The sequence below is a fragment of the Carya illinoinensis genome, chromosome 15, assembly GCF_018687715.1.
Source record: "Carya illinoinensis cultivar Pawnee chromosome 15, C.illinoinensisPawnee_v1, whole genome shotgun sequence".
Classification (NCBI taxonomy): domain Eukaryota; kingdom Viridiplantae; phylum Streptophyta; class Magnoliopsida; order Fagales; family Juglandaceae; genus Carya; species Carya illinoinensis.
Window position 1 is genome coordinate 41,970,910 of NC_056766.1, and position 16,541 is coordinate 41,987,450.

At 33.3% G+C, this 16,541-nt stretch overlaps 2 protein-coding genes across 5 annotated transcripts; one reads left to right on the forward strand and one right to left on the reverse strand.

Annotated features, from left to right (window-relative positions):
- The first annotated feature begins 2,227 nt into the window (after window positions 1–2,227).
- On the forward strand, window positions 2,228–3,025 carry LOC122296954. The gene has a single exon (XM_043106748.1). It carries the CDS (start codon window positions 2,228–2,230, stop codon window positions 3,023–3,025), a length of 798 nt encoding a protein of 265 aa, XP_042962682.1.
- A 3,647-nt stretch (window positions 3,026–6,672) lies between these two features.
- LOC122297536 lies at window positions 6,673–8,461 on the reverse strand. 4 transcript variants are annotated; one of them, XM_043107635.1, is made up of 3 exons: window positions 8,301–8,461; window positions 8,029–8,200; window positions 6,673–7,393 (listed from the first exon to the last, which is right to left on the reverse strand). In XM_043107635.1, exon 3 carries the CDS (start codon window positions 7,338–7,340, stop codon window positions 6,708–6,710), a length of 633 nt encoding a protein of 210 aa, XP_042963569.1. In that variant the 5' UTR covers window positions 7,341–7,393; window positions 8,029–8,200; window positions 8,301–8,461; the 3' UTR covers window positions 6,673–6,707. The 4 variants fall into 4 exon arrangements, with proteins under 4 accessions (XP_042963569.1, XP_042963572.1, XP_042963570.1 ...); XM_043107638.1 differs by having other exon boundaries at window positions 8,283–8,442; XM_043107636.1 differs by lacking the exon at window positions 8,301–8,461 and adding an exon at window positions 8,271–8,289.
- Between the last annotated feature and the right edge of the window lie 8,080 nt (window positions 8,462–16,541).

Here is a 16,541-nt window from a genome sequence, read left to right on the forward strand (position 1 = left end):
GGACAATATCAGAGTTGTAATATTGTTATTCAACACTAATAATATTGGAAGGACTTTTACCTTCCTTCTTTTTTTCAATCTGGGGCACTCGTTCTGGAATTTTTCCTACTATTTTCCGGACTTCTTTTTCTAGATCTACCACCAAAAGAACATTTCACAAATAAGTCATCGGCTTGATTATCTGTACCTTGTACACCCAATTTTGTTCTTAACTTGATAGAATTCAAAACAGATTTTACATCTACCAAGAGGATAATATATATACCATATAACATTGAGTTCAAAACATTAACAAATGAAACTGACAACTAACTCAACATAATTAAGGCTTGATCTTCATCATCCAAGACCTTTGCCAAGCCTTGTTGTCGTAATAGAGCCTTCATCTTGATGCGCCATAGACGAAAATTATTTAGACTATCGAATTTCTTCACTTCAAACTTTACCATAGCCATTCCTTAAGACCTCCCATAGAGTTTGGCACTCTTATATTATTTTGTTGGGAATTTCAGGTTATCAATGGCTAATTTGAAGAATAAAATAAACAAAAGAAAATTTGACAATCACACAAAGAACACCAAGATTTACGTTGTTTTGTTTGAACAAGCCTACATCCACTAGTGAAGTCGGTCTCAAAGAATTCGCTATCACAAAAATAGAATACAAGAGAGTTATCACAAATCACTCATCAATTCCAAAGGCCCCAGTACATCCAATGAGCTCTCAAAATCTTACAAAATGATTTATCTCTCTTTTCCCTATGGTTTAGCTGCAAATTTGTTCAAAACTATGCAAAAACGTATGTATTTATACTTAACGGCGCAAGAAACCTAGTTTACGAATATTCATTCGAGTTAAGTGTTAAGTGAAAAATCTACCTAGAGTTTACTCGTGCGGACTTTTGAGATAAAGTTTGCTTGAGCTAAGATCAAGCCATAGTCAAACCAAGTCTCTAGAATGACATTTTCAACAGAAAACTAAGCCACCGTTCCAACAGTTTCACTTGGCATTCTCTTTTTGACTTCAACATTTTGTTTGTTAGAGGATGAATAATTAGAAAAAAAATTAAAAAAATTACAAAATAGCAATCCCTCAATTTTTTTAATTTGATAATTAATTAGATAAAATTGTTATTTCAAACTTTGTACGGAACCAAGTGGTCAATCAAAAGGAATATATCATTTCTAATTTTTTGGCCGAATTAGAAGTTCATATATATATAGTGATAAACACTTTATGTAATCCTAAAAATATTTAATTTAATAGTGTAAGTTTAGAATTTTCAAATATTCAACTTAACCATTTATATTAGACCATCTATTTTGATCAAACAAATAGATAATATCTCAATTGAATGAGAACTTATTAGTACTTATGATTAGTCTTTTTTTTAGTTTAATTTTTTCCACGTATACATCGTACCTTACACATAAATTTGAACTCAACAAGTCAATATTTTTTTTATAAATTGGACCGCTTTCAGAAGTATGGGCATGTACCCAATTGTCCCATCTATAATTAAGACTTTCGTCAATTGAGATAAATAAATATAAATTAGTAAAATATTTTAAAAATACCCTAAACACTGAAAAGTCAAAGCATTTAAACCGCTTATGAAAGATCATTTTGTCTGTTTATGGGCAATTTCAATTCCAAGTGAATGGACAGTGAGTGTCCCATGAAAGTGATGGTCACAGAAACTTTTGAGCGGCCGCCGGCTCACCTATGTCAAGAATAATTGAACACCGTTAATTTGTCATGGGAATTTCAAGCTTTTAATTGATCATTTCACACACACGTGTATATATATATATATATATATATATATATATATATATATTACAGTAGAATAATAGTACAAACATCACGTATTTTTTTAAAAAAATTTAATATATATAAAAAAAATTAAAGATATAAGATACTCCTACACTCTACAATTATATTTAATAATACTCATATTAAAATACGTCTCTTAACAAAGTATGATCGATCATACTATGTTGCATCATATATTTTGAAGAAAAAATTTAATTACAAGTATAATTGTATATTAATATGTATATCAATCTAATATGATTAGTCAAAAAATAAATTTTATTAAAAATAATATTAATTTTAATTTTAAGTATAAATAAGTCAATATTCATATATAGATTAATACTACTGCCCAGTCTGTAAAATTCATAAGGAGACGGTATCTCATGCTTTATGGAGTTGTGAATGAGCCATGGATGTTTGGGCAGAAAATGCTAGTCCTGTACAGAAATGGGTTTCAAATGAAAGGGAGATGCAAGAGCTGTGGGCAGATTGGTGTGAAAAGCTGAGTATAAATGATCTGGAGTTGATGGTTATGGTTCTTAGAAGAATTTGGTTGAGGCGAAACAGTTTTGTTTTTGAAAACAAATTTGAAAAGCCTGATGTGCTATTCAAGTTAGCTGCTGACAGCTTGTTTCAGTTTAAACAAGTTCAACAACAGAGTCATAAGAATCAAGATTCAGGTATAAGAAGAGGGAGATCTTGTAGATGGAAGGCTCCTGCAAAAGACCAAGTTAAAGTTAATTGGGATGCTGCTCTGAAGATTAAGGAAGGTAGGATGGGGATTGGTGTGGTGATAAGGGATGAGAATGGGGATGTGATGGTTTCTTTATGTTCACAGAGAAGGAATGTGCGAGATCCTTTAGTGGCAGAACTACAGGCCTTAAGACAAGCTATGAAACTATGTGCAGACTTGAATATAACAGATGTGATATTCGAAGGAGATGCTTTGAAAGTGGTTAAAGCAGTGAACAATCCTGAGTCAAGCTGGGAATGGCATGGTCAGGTGGTTGAAGATATCAAGAAGGTGCTGAGAAATAGGATTAGTTGGAAGGTTATACATGCATACAGAGAGAGCAATTATGTAGCTCATTTTCTTGCAAAATTTTCTTTTACTGTAAATGAAGATAGAATATGGATGGAAGAGGGTTCGGAAGGTATGCAAGTTTATGTACTGAAGGAAAAAAATGTTGTTACTAAAATTGAATGAATAAAAGATTCTGAGGTTTCCTTTCAAAAAAAAAAACTACCAATACCGAGATATTGTACCTTCAAAATATCAAAAACTAATACTTCCCATTCCAATTTAGTCATGAGTAATGCTACATATAGTCATTTTTGTATACTCTCTGTGCACTCCACTGATATAATTGGTTGGATTTTTTTTATTAATATACAACCAATCATATCACTGAAGTACATAAAAGAGTACGCGAAAATAACTGCACATAGAATTTTTGTTTAATCATAACCGTTGAGATAAAATAAGTAACCCATCAAAATCTTCACGATGGATGGCAACAAATCCCATTAACTTGGGCCAGTATAATGGGCTTCTCAACCTCTGGCATGATCGGCTGTCTTTTTTTGTTAGGTTTAAGCCCTCGTTTTATTTTATTTCATTATAATTTTTTAAAGTTTTATATAAAATATAATAAAAATTTTAATTTTTTTAAATTTTAAAATAATAATAATATTAAAATATAATATTTTAATAATATTTTATTCAAATTTTAATTTTTATTTTAACTCATCTTATCTGATCTAACTATTGAAACAACACTTTAATGGTCGCCTTATATATATATATATACATATATTGTAAACGACGAATATTGTATTATTCATTAAGGAATGTTATAGAACTTTTTTTTTTTTTTGTCATTTTTTCTCATTTTTCCTTTCATTTTTTGGAAAAGAGATCTTGTCGAAGGGCAAATCATTATAGTAATTTTATTAATTGAGTAATACTACATATAATCGTAAAGTACGCAAGCAGTATCATCGTGTAATTACTTTAAAAAAAAGTAAGGTCTATTATTAAAAAATTAATTTTTTTGTAAACTTCTGTATTTATTCACTTTTTTCAAAATAATTATACGGCATGTACACACTTACGACTATGACTATTATGTTAGAAATTATAATCCTTTTTACTCAAATGTTACGTATAGTTATTTTTTCGTACTTCATGTGCACTCCACTAATATGATTGGTTGGATTAATTTTTTTTAATACCTAACTAATCATATCACTGAAATGCATAAAAATGATTGAATATAAAATTTTTGTTTTCAAAATATTTATTATTTACCTAATGGTCATAGGAGCAATAAATCCTACCCTCTCCTCCAGCTTTTTCCATCCTTCTTGATCCTCATCCATGGTGATGAGATTCACGACCAAAAAAAATAAAAAACATATTCATATTATGAAAAATTAAAATTGATCATGACTTCATGATCATTCTCTCATTTGTTGTAAAAAAAAAAAGGAGAAAACACCAATTAAACTGCAAATCAACTGTTGAGAGTTGGCTCTTTTTATGATAAAAATGACAAACTATATATTAGTACGTGATGTAAAAAGTAATAAGCAGAATTTTTCTCATTTAAGTGAGAAAACTGGTGAATGAGTTACCTAAAATGCAGATTACGATACGTGCACGGACCACACGACCTAAACATCCAATAAATCTTATCACTTAGATGTATGTTATCAAATGTGCTTTTTTAGATAATTTGAAATTTTTACAAATATGGTCATAACTTTTACAATTTTTAGATGATTATAATTGTCAAATTTTTATGAATATGGTCATAATTTAAAAAAAAAATACTTTTTTAATGTATTTCCTAACAATTATAACATATTTAAAAATATTTTGAACATATAGTTACCAGACAATAAATAATTTTTTAATAGTAAAACATATTATTAGTTTAGAGAGAGATTCCTCCTCTCTAAAAATCACCATCAAATCAAAAACTATGCAGTCCCTTCTTCATCCCTTCTCCCTCTCTTATCTAGTTTTCTTCTTTCTTTTTCATTTTTTGGTTATTTTTTCATGATTAAGTATGCCGAAAGGCAAATCTGTTGCTCTTTGGTGTTTGGCAACCACCACATGCCCTAATGCAGGTTTCTCAAGACGCCAATCCTTCATATAGGTGAATAATTAAAATGAAGCTATGCGTGAGCCACACGCACAGTCTAAAGTAGGCGTGTGAAATCCATGCGCTACCACAAAGAGTGCTCTTTTGCCGCCATGCGCTACTTTTTTTAGTCCAGATCTACTAATTACTTCAGACTTGATTAACCACCATACTCTCAGGGTGGCGGATAGCTCTTACATGCAGTCACTTTATTTGTAATTTTTTCCTCTAAGGTTAAAAATGTGGATCTATATCTTTCTAGAATGTAATTTATTTTTTTCATATATCTTTAATTTCAATTATGTATGTTGTTTTAAAAAACAAAAAAAACAAAAAAAGATCACAGTCTTTTGAACTTTTATCTATAAAGTATGTCATCTACTCCTCCTTAAACAGAGTATGGGATTCGTTTAACTCTATTTTAGATAGAATTGTGCTGTCTTTCAGACAATAGTCTATAGAAATTTACAGCATAGACTAGATCATGTCAGACATAATTGTATATTAAGAAGTTATTAATATTATAATTGACTTGTAATGTATGTTTCAAATTAAAGTTATAATGTATGTTATTAATAAATACAATATATTTTATTAAAAACTAATAAAACTTATTTTATAAATTAAAAATTCTAAAATTATAAGCTATATTACTCTCTTTAAATTCAAATATGCAATTAATATTTTTTAAGATTCGAGTTGTAACAACTTGAGGAGATATTTTTTCAAAATGTCTATTCTTAATTACCTATGGCAGTGGGCCCGAGTGCAATAAATCCTGGGTTTCTGTCATTTCAGGCATTTTGTATCCTTCTATATCCTCACCCGTGGCGATTAGATTCATGATTTTATCTGTAATGATCAGATCAATGGCCTCTATTCCTCTTTTTTTATTTCTACAAAAAGATGATTTCTTTTATGAGAAATTAAATCTGACTATGATTTCAGCCTCACATTTATAACTACAAAAAGGAGAAAGCACCAATCAAACTGCACGTCAACAGTCGAGAGTGGGCTTTTTTTAGGTGAGAAAACTGATGAATGAGTCACCTACAACGCGTAAACACCGACCACATGACCTGAAACTTACGTGTACGGGAGTACTAGATCATAGACAAAGGCATTTTACACCTCACAATCATACAAAAGATCACAACGCAACATTTTTATTTCTATCTTGATTATGAATTCTGATTTTTGCTGTTTCTATTTTTCTTTTTAAATAAATAAACTTATTCCGGCTAAAAAATAGACAAGGTATAATGAATAATAATAATATTACGTACCATCGTGAACTATGCAAATGGTCGTTTTAAAAAACAAAAAAATTTCTTATTAAAAAAATTAATTTTCTTTTTATTTAAATTCTGTATTTACTTGCTTTTAAGTTCTACTATATACAATTATTTTTACGTACGTCTTATATATTCTATTAATATGATTGGTTAAGTAGATATTTTATATTAAAAAAATAATATAACCAATCATATTAATAAAATATAAAAAAAATATATAAAAATGATTGTAGATAGTATTTTTGACAGCGGAATATATAAATATATATATATATGAACAGTAAAAATTACAAATATCTGAATTGACTCAACCAAAAATAAAAAGCAAACATAAATATAAGGTACGACATTTTGATATCTTAAAAAGTAAAATAAGATCTCGAGGAAATTACTGTACGAGGACGGGAAAAAAAAAAAAAAGATATTACGTACTTGCTATTGATACTTAAAATTTTGTCTTATATTTGCATCGTTGCTCGCTAATGGTTCGATTGGAGATGTAGATATCGAAATCACAAGATGAGGACGTAGTGGCGTGGATATTAAAAAAAAGGATTTTGACTTTTCCAGGAAGTTTGATGTAGGTGTTGAAGGGTAGGATACCGGAGGTGACATCGGAGTAAAGCTTAGTGTTGAAGAGCAAGCGGTCGGCAAGGACGGTGAGCGACAGGTTCATGTGCTTGGTTTCGCCAGCAGATATCTTGTCGGGGAGCAGAGGGGCTTCACCGACAAGCTCGCCTCTATAGTTGAGAATGACGGTGGAGTTGGAGTACTTGAAGCCGACCTTGTTGGGATTCTTGACGGAGACATCGACATCCAGAGTGACGTTCAAGCGCACGGCGAGCCTGGCAATGTCGAAGGAGAAGTCGAGGTCTTTGATGCTTAAGTCGTCGAAAGTTGTCACCGGACGCTTGGCTTTGAACACCGTGAAAGCCAATATGACAATCAATATCACGATGCCGATTGTAGTGCCGATCACCGCCAAACAACAAGTCTTTCTGCGCTTCCTAGATGAAGCCAGAGTTGGAGTACTCGAACTCCAACCACCTGCCTTCAAAGCTTTTCCTTCAACATCCATCACCGTGCTTTGCTACTAATGTTCTTCACGAAAACTTAAAAGCCTGAGCCTGCCTATATATATACTAGTTAGAGGGCACGTGCAAGTTTCCAACAGACAAGAGATTCGTTACATATAGCAAGCAAAAGTCAGAAAGTTATAAATCGTATTTATCCAATACAGACCAAGAACCACCAAAGCATAAAAATCAGTCCATAAAAGTGTTATATACGGAGTGAAATAAGCACAATCCGTGACTAACAAATAGCCACACCCTCAATATGATATACAGGTCTCCATGATGAGTGACAATTTCATTTCTTTACTCAATCGTAATTTATTCTTTAGAAATATTTTCTACGAGTATAAATAGAGAAGTCACACGCATTAATCCTTTACAAAAAAAAAAAAAAAATACATGAACCCTATCTTAAAATCGTGGGATTCATTTTTTAACAAAGAATTCGCACTAGATTTATCTATTTAGAACTTGTATCTACCCTTACTCTTATTTTTTCCTTTGTTTTCTGACGAACCAAACAACTTTTTTTTATCGGGTCTCATGAACCAAACCGCAAAACCAGTACAGCAGCTTCTAAGTGAAACATAAGCGAAAAAACTCGCAAATTAAATTCAGAAGCTTGAAGACTCATTGAGGCATAAATACCCATAGAAGTCCAAATCTGTAATGGGAATCAGAAAAACTTACCCCATGTCATGTAATACAAGAAAGATCCACGAACGTCGCCTTATCAGATCCGCTTAGAAATTTCTGGGAAAATTAAAGCTCAAAGGGAATCGATCCGATTCCAGGAAATTAATAAACAATAGAGAGCACTACTCATGTGTGCCAGGGAAAATCATGGGCATCAGGGAAAAACCTAGAACAAACAAGAAAAATATTGAGAAGTCGCCACTGTGAGAGAGAGAGAGATGAGATAGAGTTATCACATATAGATATACTTGGCGAGTCTTGCGAACCTTTCCGAAGAAGAAGCCGACAAGAAGATATGGGAACAATTTCGTGAACAGTGCGGATACCCATATCAACGCAACACTCGCGGGTATTTATTGCAACAGATAACAACCAACAAGCAAAGGCTCCATAAATGCTAGCAGTATTCTCGTCCCCACAGTAACTACGCCGCGTATAATACTAATAGATAGATGCAGGCACGGCGGAGAAGATCATGGCGCGCATTTTGCATGGCCATTTAACTTTGGTAGCATAATTTGCACGCAAAGGTCTCAAAATCTTATTTATTGTTAACAGCTAAACTATCATTTTCTGCACCTAATTGTTCAATTACGTACGTACCTTCCACGGCACCAACAATTACGGAAAACTAACTGTATTTTTATCTGGCCGACAAAAGTGCCGTTATAAATGTTAAGAACCATAAAGAATCTATTTTGAAGCCGCTATGTAGAGTAAATATGGTAAAAGTTTACAAGGTATAATTTAATTTAAAAAATTTAAGTTTAAAATTTTAAATTTTACAAATTAAAATTTATCATTTAAGTTATATAGATCATGGTGTACTCCAAACACGCCGCTGTGCTTAATAATAGAATAACTTTAATTAATATAAATAATAAAATCTATCTCTTTTTATTAGTTTAAATTTAATTTTAAAATGAAAAATTTTACTTATCAACCCCACATCAATGTGTATTTAAATAAAATAATAAAAATGACAAATCACATGTTTATGTGTGGTGTGAAAATTATCATCAATAGCATTTTTCTTTTAAATTAAGTGATAATTATACATGATATCAGAGTATAAATCCTGAGATTCATTATATTAAATAAATATTTTACGTATTGAGTCACTTATAAAGGAATTAAGAGTGTCACATACATGAGAGAGAGTGAAGACATAAATATAAATAATAAAATTCACATCTTCCCAAAAGCTAATTAAAGTTTTTACACTAATATTGGTGATTTCACTAGAAATTGCATAGATAAATTATTTGGAGATAATTAATTTTATAGTTCAATGAGAACTAAGTTTAGCTAAGAGCCTGATAGCTTGATAACATATGATCACATTTTCCAAATGGAAAACTTGGTTCAAAACCCCTACCATTTGTATTTAAAAAAAAAAAAACAAGAGAGAGAGAGAGAGAGAGAGAGAGAGAGAGAGAGAGAGAGAGAGAGAGAGAGAGAGAGATTTGAGACCCTACTTCGTGTGAGGAAAGGTATCCCCACTATATTCCGTATGGAAAAATATAGTTGCAAGCACAATTGTGCACCAATATGATGTGATTGGTCAAAAAATAGATTTTATTGAAAACAGTGTTAATTTAAATTTTAAATATGAATAAATCAGTATTGGTACACAGATTAGTACGTGACTGTGCTTGTATGTAGCAAAACTCATTCCGTATTTACTCATATAACTAATTTCTTTTTATTTTTGGGTAATAGTAAGATTAATTCATAATAATATGGGTGAATATATATAACTGTTTCTTTCTTCTATTTTTTTGTATTTTTTTCAAAGCCTCCCGCTAGTATATACGTTAAAACTTGCTTAATTAATACCTAACTATATATTCAGCGAATTGCATGAAAAATTGCTATAAGAAAAATCAATATCTATGATGAGTTATTTGCAATGAAATAATTATTTGTAAGAAAAATGAGTTTTGCTATATACAAACACAGTCGCGTACTAATTTGTGTACCAATATTGATTCATTCATACTTAAAATTTAAATTAATATTATTTTTAATAAAATCTATTTTTTGACCAATCACATTATATTGATGTACAGATTAGTACACAATTATACTTACAACTATATTTTTTCAATAAAAATAGAGTCATCTTATCAAAAAAATAACTCAGCACAAATAAGTAATTTTGTTTTAATGGATGTAATTAAATTGATTCCTTTCGATAAATGTTAGCTGGGGGTACAAACTACTAATTTATTACGTAGCTCTCTTTCATAGCATGACGTAACTAACTAAAATTTGAAAAAAATAATTAAAAATAGTTCTGACCATTCTAGCTACTCAAATGCGCGCTTTAATTAAGCACACCCCAAGGGGCACCAACTACACCACATGGTTGATCGACCATCGCCTTTGGAATGGAGAGTCGACCACCGTTTCGTAACATAACTCTCGTGAGATAGGTTGATTTGGTTTGTGAGGGTGGCTGATCCAGAACAGTAACTGTGGTGTTGGGTATGTAGAGTTTATTGTGAAAACGATACAATAAAGTAAAAAATAAATACGAAAGAGAAATCAATCATACACAATACAAAAATTTACGTGGTTCGACAAATTATCTACGTCCACGAGAGCTGCAGAGAATTTTTATTATTGAGAAATCACAATACAATGGTACTTGGGCGATTACTGTTCTTCTACAGTACAACCATATGTCAAAAATAACATATATATTCTCAAATGGCGGAAAAATCCTAAAATCTGTGTAAAACCAATTTGGCTCGAGCGGCATGTCGAGCGCACGTCGAGCAAACCTCCTTCCCGCAACCACTCGAGCTCAGTGTCGAGCTGCCTTCGAGTATTCCACTCTACCTTCTCTTCGCTTGAGCAGCCAATGCCTCCGTTAGAGCAATGTGGACCAGACTCTACAATACTCAACAATTCTCCCACTTGGAGACTGGTACACTCACTATATCGCCCTCTTCCTCAAACATGATATCCTTCACCTCTGCAACTCACTACCCCTGTTTTCATGCTAGAAGACCAACTGAAATTGCACACAACTTCAGTTTTTCAAGTTTAACACTCTTTGTCAACATATCAGCAGGGTTCTTGATTTCACAAATTTTCTCAAGTAATAACTGTCCATCATCTAACAATGATCGTATGAAGTGATACCTGATCTGAATGTGCTTGATCCTAAAATGAAATGCTAGATTCTTGACAAGGAATATGGCACTCTGACTATCACTGCAGATAGTGCATTTCTGATTCTTTTTACCCTATTCCATCAAAAAGCCCTACAGTCATATCATCTCATTTGCAGCCTCTGACACTGCAATATACTCAGCTTTTATAATAGACAAAGAAACTGTTTTCTGTAGATTAAAACCTATGACACTATAGTACCACCAAGAGTATAAACAAAGCTCGTGGTACTCTTTTTATTATCAATATCTCCAGCTAAATCAGCATCAACATAGCCTTGCACCTCTAAGATCTCTTCTGAGAAACACAAGCACGTTTCTGAAGAGCCTTTTAGGTACCTCAAATTCCATTTCACTGCTTCCCAATGTTGTTTTCCTGGGTTACTAATGTATCTACTTACAACTCTTACTGCATGGGCAATATCCGGTCTTGTGCAAACCATAGCATACATAAGTAAACTAATAGCTGATGCATAAAGAACCTTACGCATGTAATCTTGTTCCCCCTCTGACTCAAGTGACTGATTCTTGTTGAGTCTGAAGTGACTACCCAAGAGTGTGTCAATTGGTTTGGCCTTGTCCATATTGAATTTGCTAAGTACCTTTTTCACATACTTAACCTGTGAGAGTCTCAACATACCTCTAACTCTATCTCTGACAATTCACAATCCAAAGATTTGCTTTGAAGCTCCCAAATCCTTCATTGTAAAGTGCTCTGACACCTGCTTATTCATATTATTGATCTCATTAATACTAACATCTGCAATAAGCATGTCATCCACATACAACAACAGAATAATGTAAGAATTGTCAAGATGCCTGACATAGCAACAGTGATTTGCCTGACATCTGATATACCCTGCATTGCGCATGAAGTTATCAAATTTCTTGTACCACTGTCTAGGAGCTTGCTTCAGGCCATACAAGCTCTTCTTCAATTTGCAAACTAAACCTTCCTTTCCCTGTACTACAAACCCCTTAGGCTAGTGCATGTAGATGTTTTTTTCAAGGTCTCAATGAAGAAATTCACATCTAACTACTCAAGAAATAAATCTTCAGTAGCAACTATAAACGTACTATCTTGATGGTTGTGATCTTCACCACAGGAGAAAAGATCTCAGAGTAATCAATACCCTGCTTCTGCTGAAAGTCTTTTATAATAAGTCTGGCCTTGTACCTCTTACTGCCATCATGCTCAGTTTTCACCCTGTACACCTACTTGTTGTGTAATGCCTTCTTCCCTGATGGAAGTTCTGTCAACTCCCATGTCTAATTCCCTAACAGGGAATCCATCTCATCTTTCATGGCCAATTTCCACTTGCTAGAATTTTTATCTTGGAAGGTTTTTTCATAATTTTGCGGTTCTCTACCATCTATCAACAGAATAGAAACGTTGTGAATGACATATAGTCCTAATTGACCCGCGAACTGCAGCTGTTGGAGTGGACGGCTCTGAAACTAACTGTAGAATAATAGGAATGGGTGCACTGGACCAACTCTCACCCTCACTCACATCTCTACCAACATAATTCCGTATTAGCTCCCGGTGGGAAAATGTATGGAAGGAAGCCCTGAATTTAGTATCAAGTCATCAACTGGACTATGAACTGTAAGCAATAGTGCATCATGTACTTCTTTAGTTGCCACCTTAGCACTATCATTATCGGTCTTCTTAGGATTTTTACAGTTTTTCTTTATGTGGCCAGCTTTGCCACAATTCCAGCAAGTTGCTTGATAACCACGTCTCGACTTGCTCTTGCCCTTGTGCTTTGATTTTGATATTCCTCTGTTTGAATTCCTGTCTTGTGATCTCCCTCGAGAATCAACATTTAGTGCTAAACTTGAACCCGAGGTCTCACTTGAATCTTTCCTACGCACCTCCTCAGCCAAAATCAAATCACGAATATCATCATATTTCAACTTAGATTTACGGGCAGAATTACTTATAGTCATTCTAATGGCTTCCCCGCTATTTGGCAGTGAAGCCAATAATATCAATACAGGTATCTCATCATCAAATTTAATTTCAACAGACGACAATTGATTCGTGATAGTATTAAATTATTCAGACATTGTGCAACAGACGTACCATTTGCCATCTTCAAATTGAATAACTTTTTCATCAATTTTACCTTGTTATTCGCTGACGGCTTTTTATACATACCTGACAAAGCCGCCATGAGATCCGTAGTCGTCTTCTCCTTGATAACGTTGTGTGCAATGGATCTCAACAGGGTTAATTGAATAACCCCCAGAACCTGTCGATCCAACAGGTTCTAATCAGCCTTATCCATTTTTTCCGATCGCTTTCCCAATAGTGGAAGATGAAGTTTCTTTCCATATAGGTAGTCCTCTATCTGCATCCTACAGTATCCAAAATCCGTGCCATCAAACTTCTCGATCCCCGATATCTTCACTTCGTCTCCAGCCATCGTTTTTCCTCAGACCCAAACCTTGGCTCTTGATACCAATTATAATAAAAACGATGATAATAAAGTGAAAAATAAATACGAAAGAGAAATTAATCACATATAACACAAAGATTTATGTGGTTCGACAAATTCCTTACGTCCACGAGAGCTGTAGAGAATTTTTATTACTAAGGAATTACAATACAATGGTGGGGCGATTACTGTTCTTCTACAGTATAGCCATATGTCAAAAATAACATATATATACTCAAATGGTGGAAAAACCCTAAAATCTATGTAAAACCAATGTTCGCTCGAGTGGCATGTCGAGCGCGCATCAAGCAAACCTCCTTCCTGCAATCGCTCGAGCTCATTATTAAGCTGCCTTCGAGCATTCCACTCTGCCTTGTCTTCACTCGAGCGATGTGGACCAGACTCCATAGTACTCAATAAAGTTTGATTTGTGAGCTGAGAAAACATCAGATGAAGAGTTCGCTTAACAATTGCATGATGGGTCACTGAAGTGAAGTTTAGGTAGAGAGTTCATTCAAGTCTTGTTCGACAGGCCGCTTGAGGGAATATCAGATATAGGATTCGCTCGAGGTACGCTCAACACTCCATTCGAGCAAATAACCAAAAAGTTTGTCTTTCTAGGGTTTCTACCGTATGACTATATATATTTTATTATATGTATTTAATTTGTGTGCAGGTTGAGAAGTGTGAAATAAAGAGAAAAAGTGAGAGATTCAGCCCTTGTCTTAGAGAGAGAGAGAGAGAGAGAGAGAGTGAGGGAGAGACATTGTATTGCTCCACAATGTTCCTACTTTTCTATGGATAGAATCAATTGTAGCTCTATAAATGTACGTACATTACCGAACCACATTAATTTTGTTTCATATAATTAATTGTTTACTTTCTTGTTGCCCGTTACATAACTTACATGTCTAATAACCGGGTTCCGGTTACAGACACCGGCCCGAAACAAACCCGGGCCGATACCCTGTTTTCTAAAACCCAAGTGTTCCTAGGCTGGGTATCGGATTTAAACCCAATACCCGACTTTTTTTAAAACCCAAACCCAGTGCCAAAAGGCGTCGTTTTGGCATTGGGTTATTACCCCCAAATACGCGATTCCCCCATCTCTCGCTTCTCTCTGATTCTCTCTCTCTCTCTCTCTCTACCAATTTTCCAGAAACCTTAGCCTCACTCCCTCAGTCTATTGTCGCCGTCATTCCTGTCATTGTTGTCATCCCCGTCATCTCCAACTCGCATTCATCTCGTCATCCTCAAAAACACTACAAATCAAGATTAGTTTTTTATTAACTCTTCTTCCATTTTGGTTCTTTATTTTATGGTGTGGTTTGTTTAGTGGCTGTGATTTGTTTGGTGTGGTTTCTGATTTGGCTGTTCTCTACTTCTCACTGAATAGAATATTATGTGCTTGGTTTCTTAATACAATAAAAAAAAAAATGTTAATTTAGAACACAATCATTTTCCACCAAAACATAAACTTTTGGCAGAAACGTGTTTGTTTTAATCCCAAAGTACTTTTTCAACAAACTCCAACTTCTTCACAGAAACATTTCAATAGTTTTTAAAGCATATTTTTGGGTTTCGACCCCCTACTATTCTCACACAATTCACTAAAATACGACTACACAATTTTCTCCAAAAACTCTCAAAAGTTTTGCAATATAACAGCAGGGTCTGGACAACTAAACTGGGTGCCAGAAACAATAAAGAGACAACCAAACCCACATTTCATGAAATAAAAGCATGTCTTCTCTACTAAATTACACAAAATGAAATCCGTTCCTTTGCTTTTTTACTAGACTTCGACAGTCCAATATACTCCTCTTTTCTTGTCATGAACAGAAGAACAGACTCGAACCACATGGCATGAACTTCGATTTATATGTTAAATGTTAAAACTCATTTGGAAATAGCTGACTTTTATATTTTTTAAAAACATATTACTCATCATCTTTTAACTATATTTTGCCATTATTATCTAATCTGATTCATATTTTGTCATTAAATATAATTTCTGTTTTTATAGGTTATAGTTATAATTTTTAGTGATTAAACACTAAAAAGATTATTATCTCAGTATTTCAAGATACCATCAATCGAAATACTAAGCTTGTATACTACATGCAGGAACTTAGCTTGTTTTACCACTAAAGTTCAAGAGCTTCAGTTTACTATAATGACTGAGTGTGTTTGTATGATCATGTTGTTGTGACAAAGTTTACTTGCCATTTGCTTTTGATGATCTGGTCTATTCAATTAATAGATGAACTCCTCATAATTCCTATGCAGTTTAGATAATTCTCTATTCTGATTGGATGTCATATTATTTGACCGTTTATGCATCTAATTTTTTGGGCTTAAGGGGATTTCATGATGTAGTTTTTTGTATTTGGTATTGTATGAATTCTGGAGGGGTAGCTTGTTTAATTATGTGGGATATATAGGATTTGGTGGGCTATAAGTATGACTTCTCCTGATGTGGAGTTCTGATTCTTTTAATTGCCTATACATGGTTAAAGATTACAAAGGATATATGATCACTATTGCGTGCAGGCTGCTACTTAGAAAAAAGTTATTAAATATTTTAGAGTATAAATGATGTAGTATTCTCGTTCTGCCACAAAAGACCATGTAACTAAATTTACTAATATGGTGGGATAGAAGTAACACATGTCCATATTATGAGATTATCTATTAACTTTTTATTTTTATGGTTCTTCCATTTTTCAAATAAATATAAGGTTTAGGTTATGATTACATTCCAAAAAATAAAAATAGTTTCTTCTTGAATTAGCTTGTACAAAGCATTGTGATAAAGCTACTCCATATGTCAACCTGCAAGTGTGGCCTACGAAAGGCATTATAATAAACAAAATTCGAG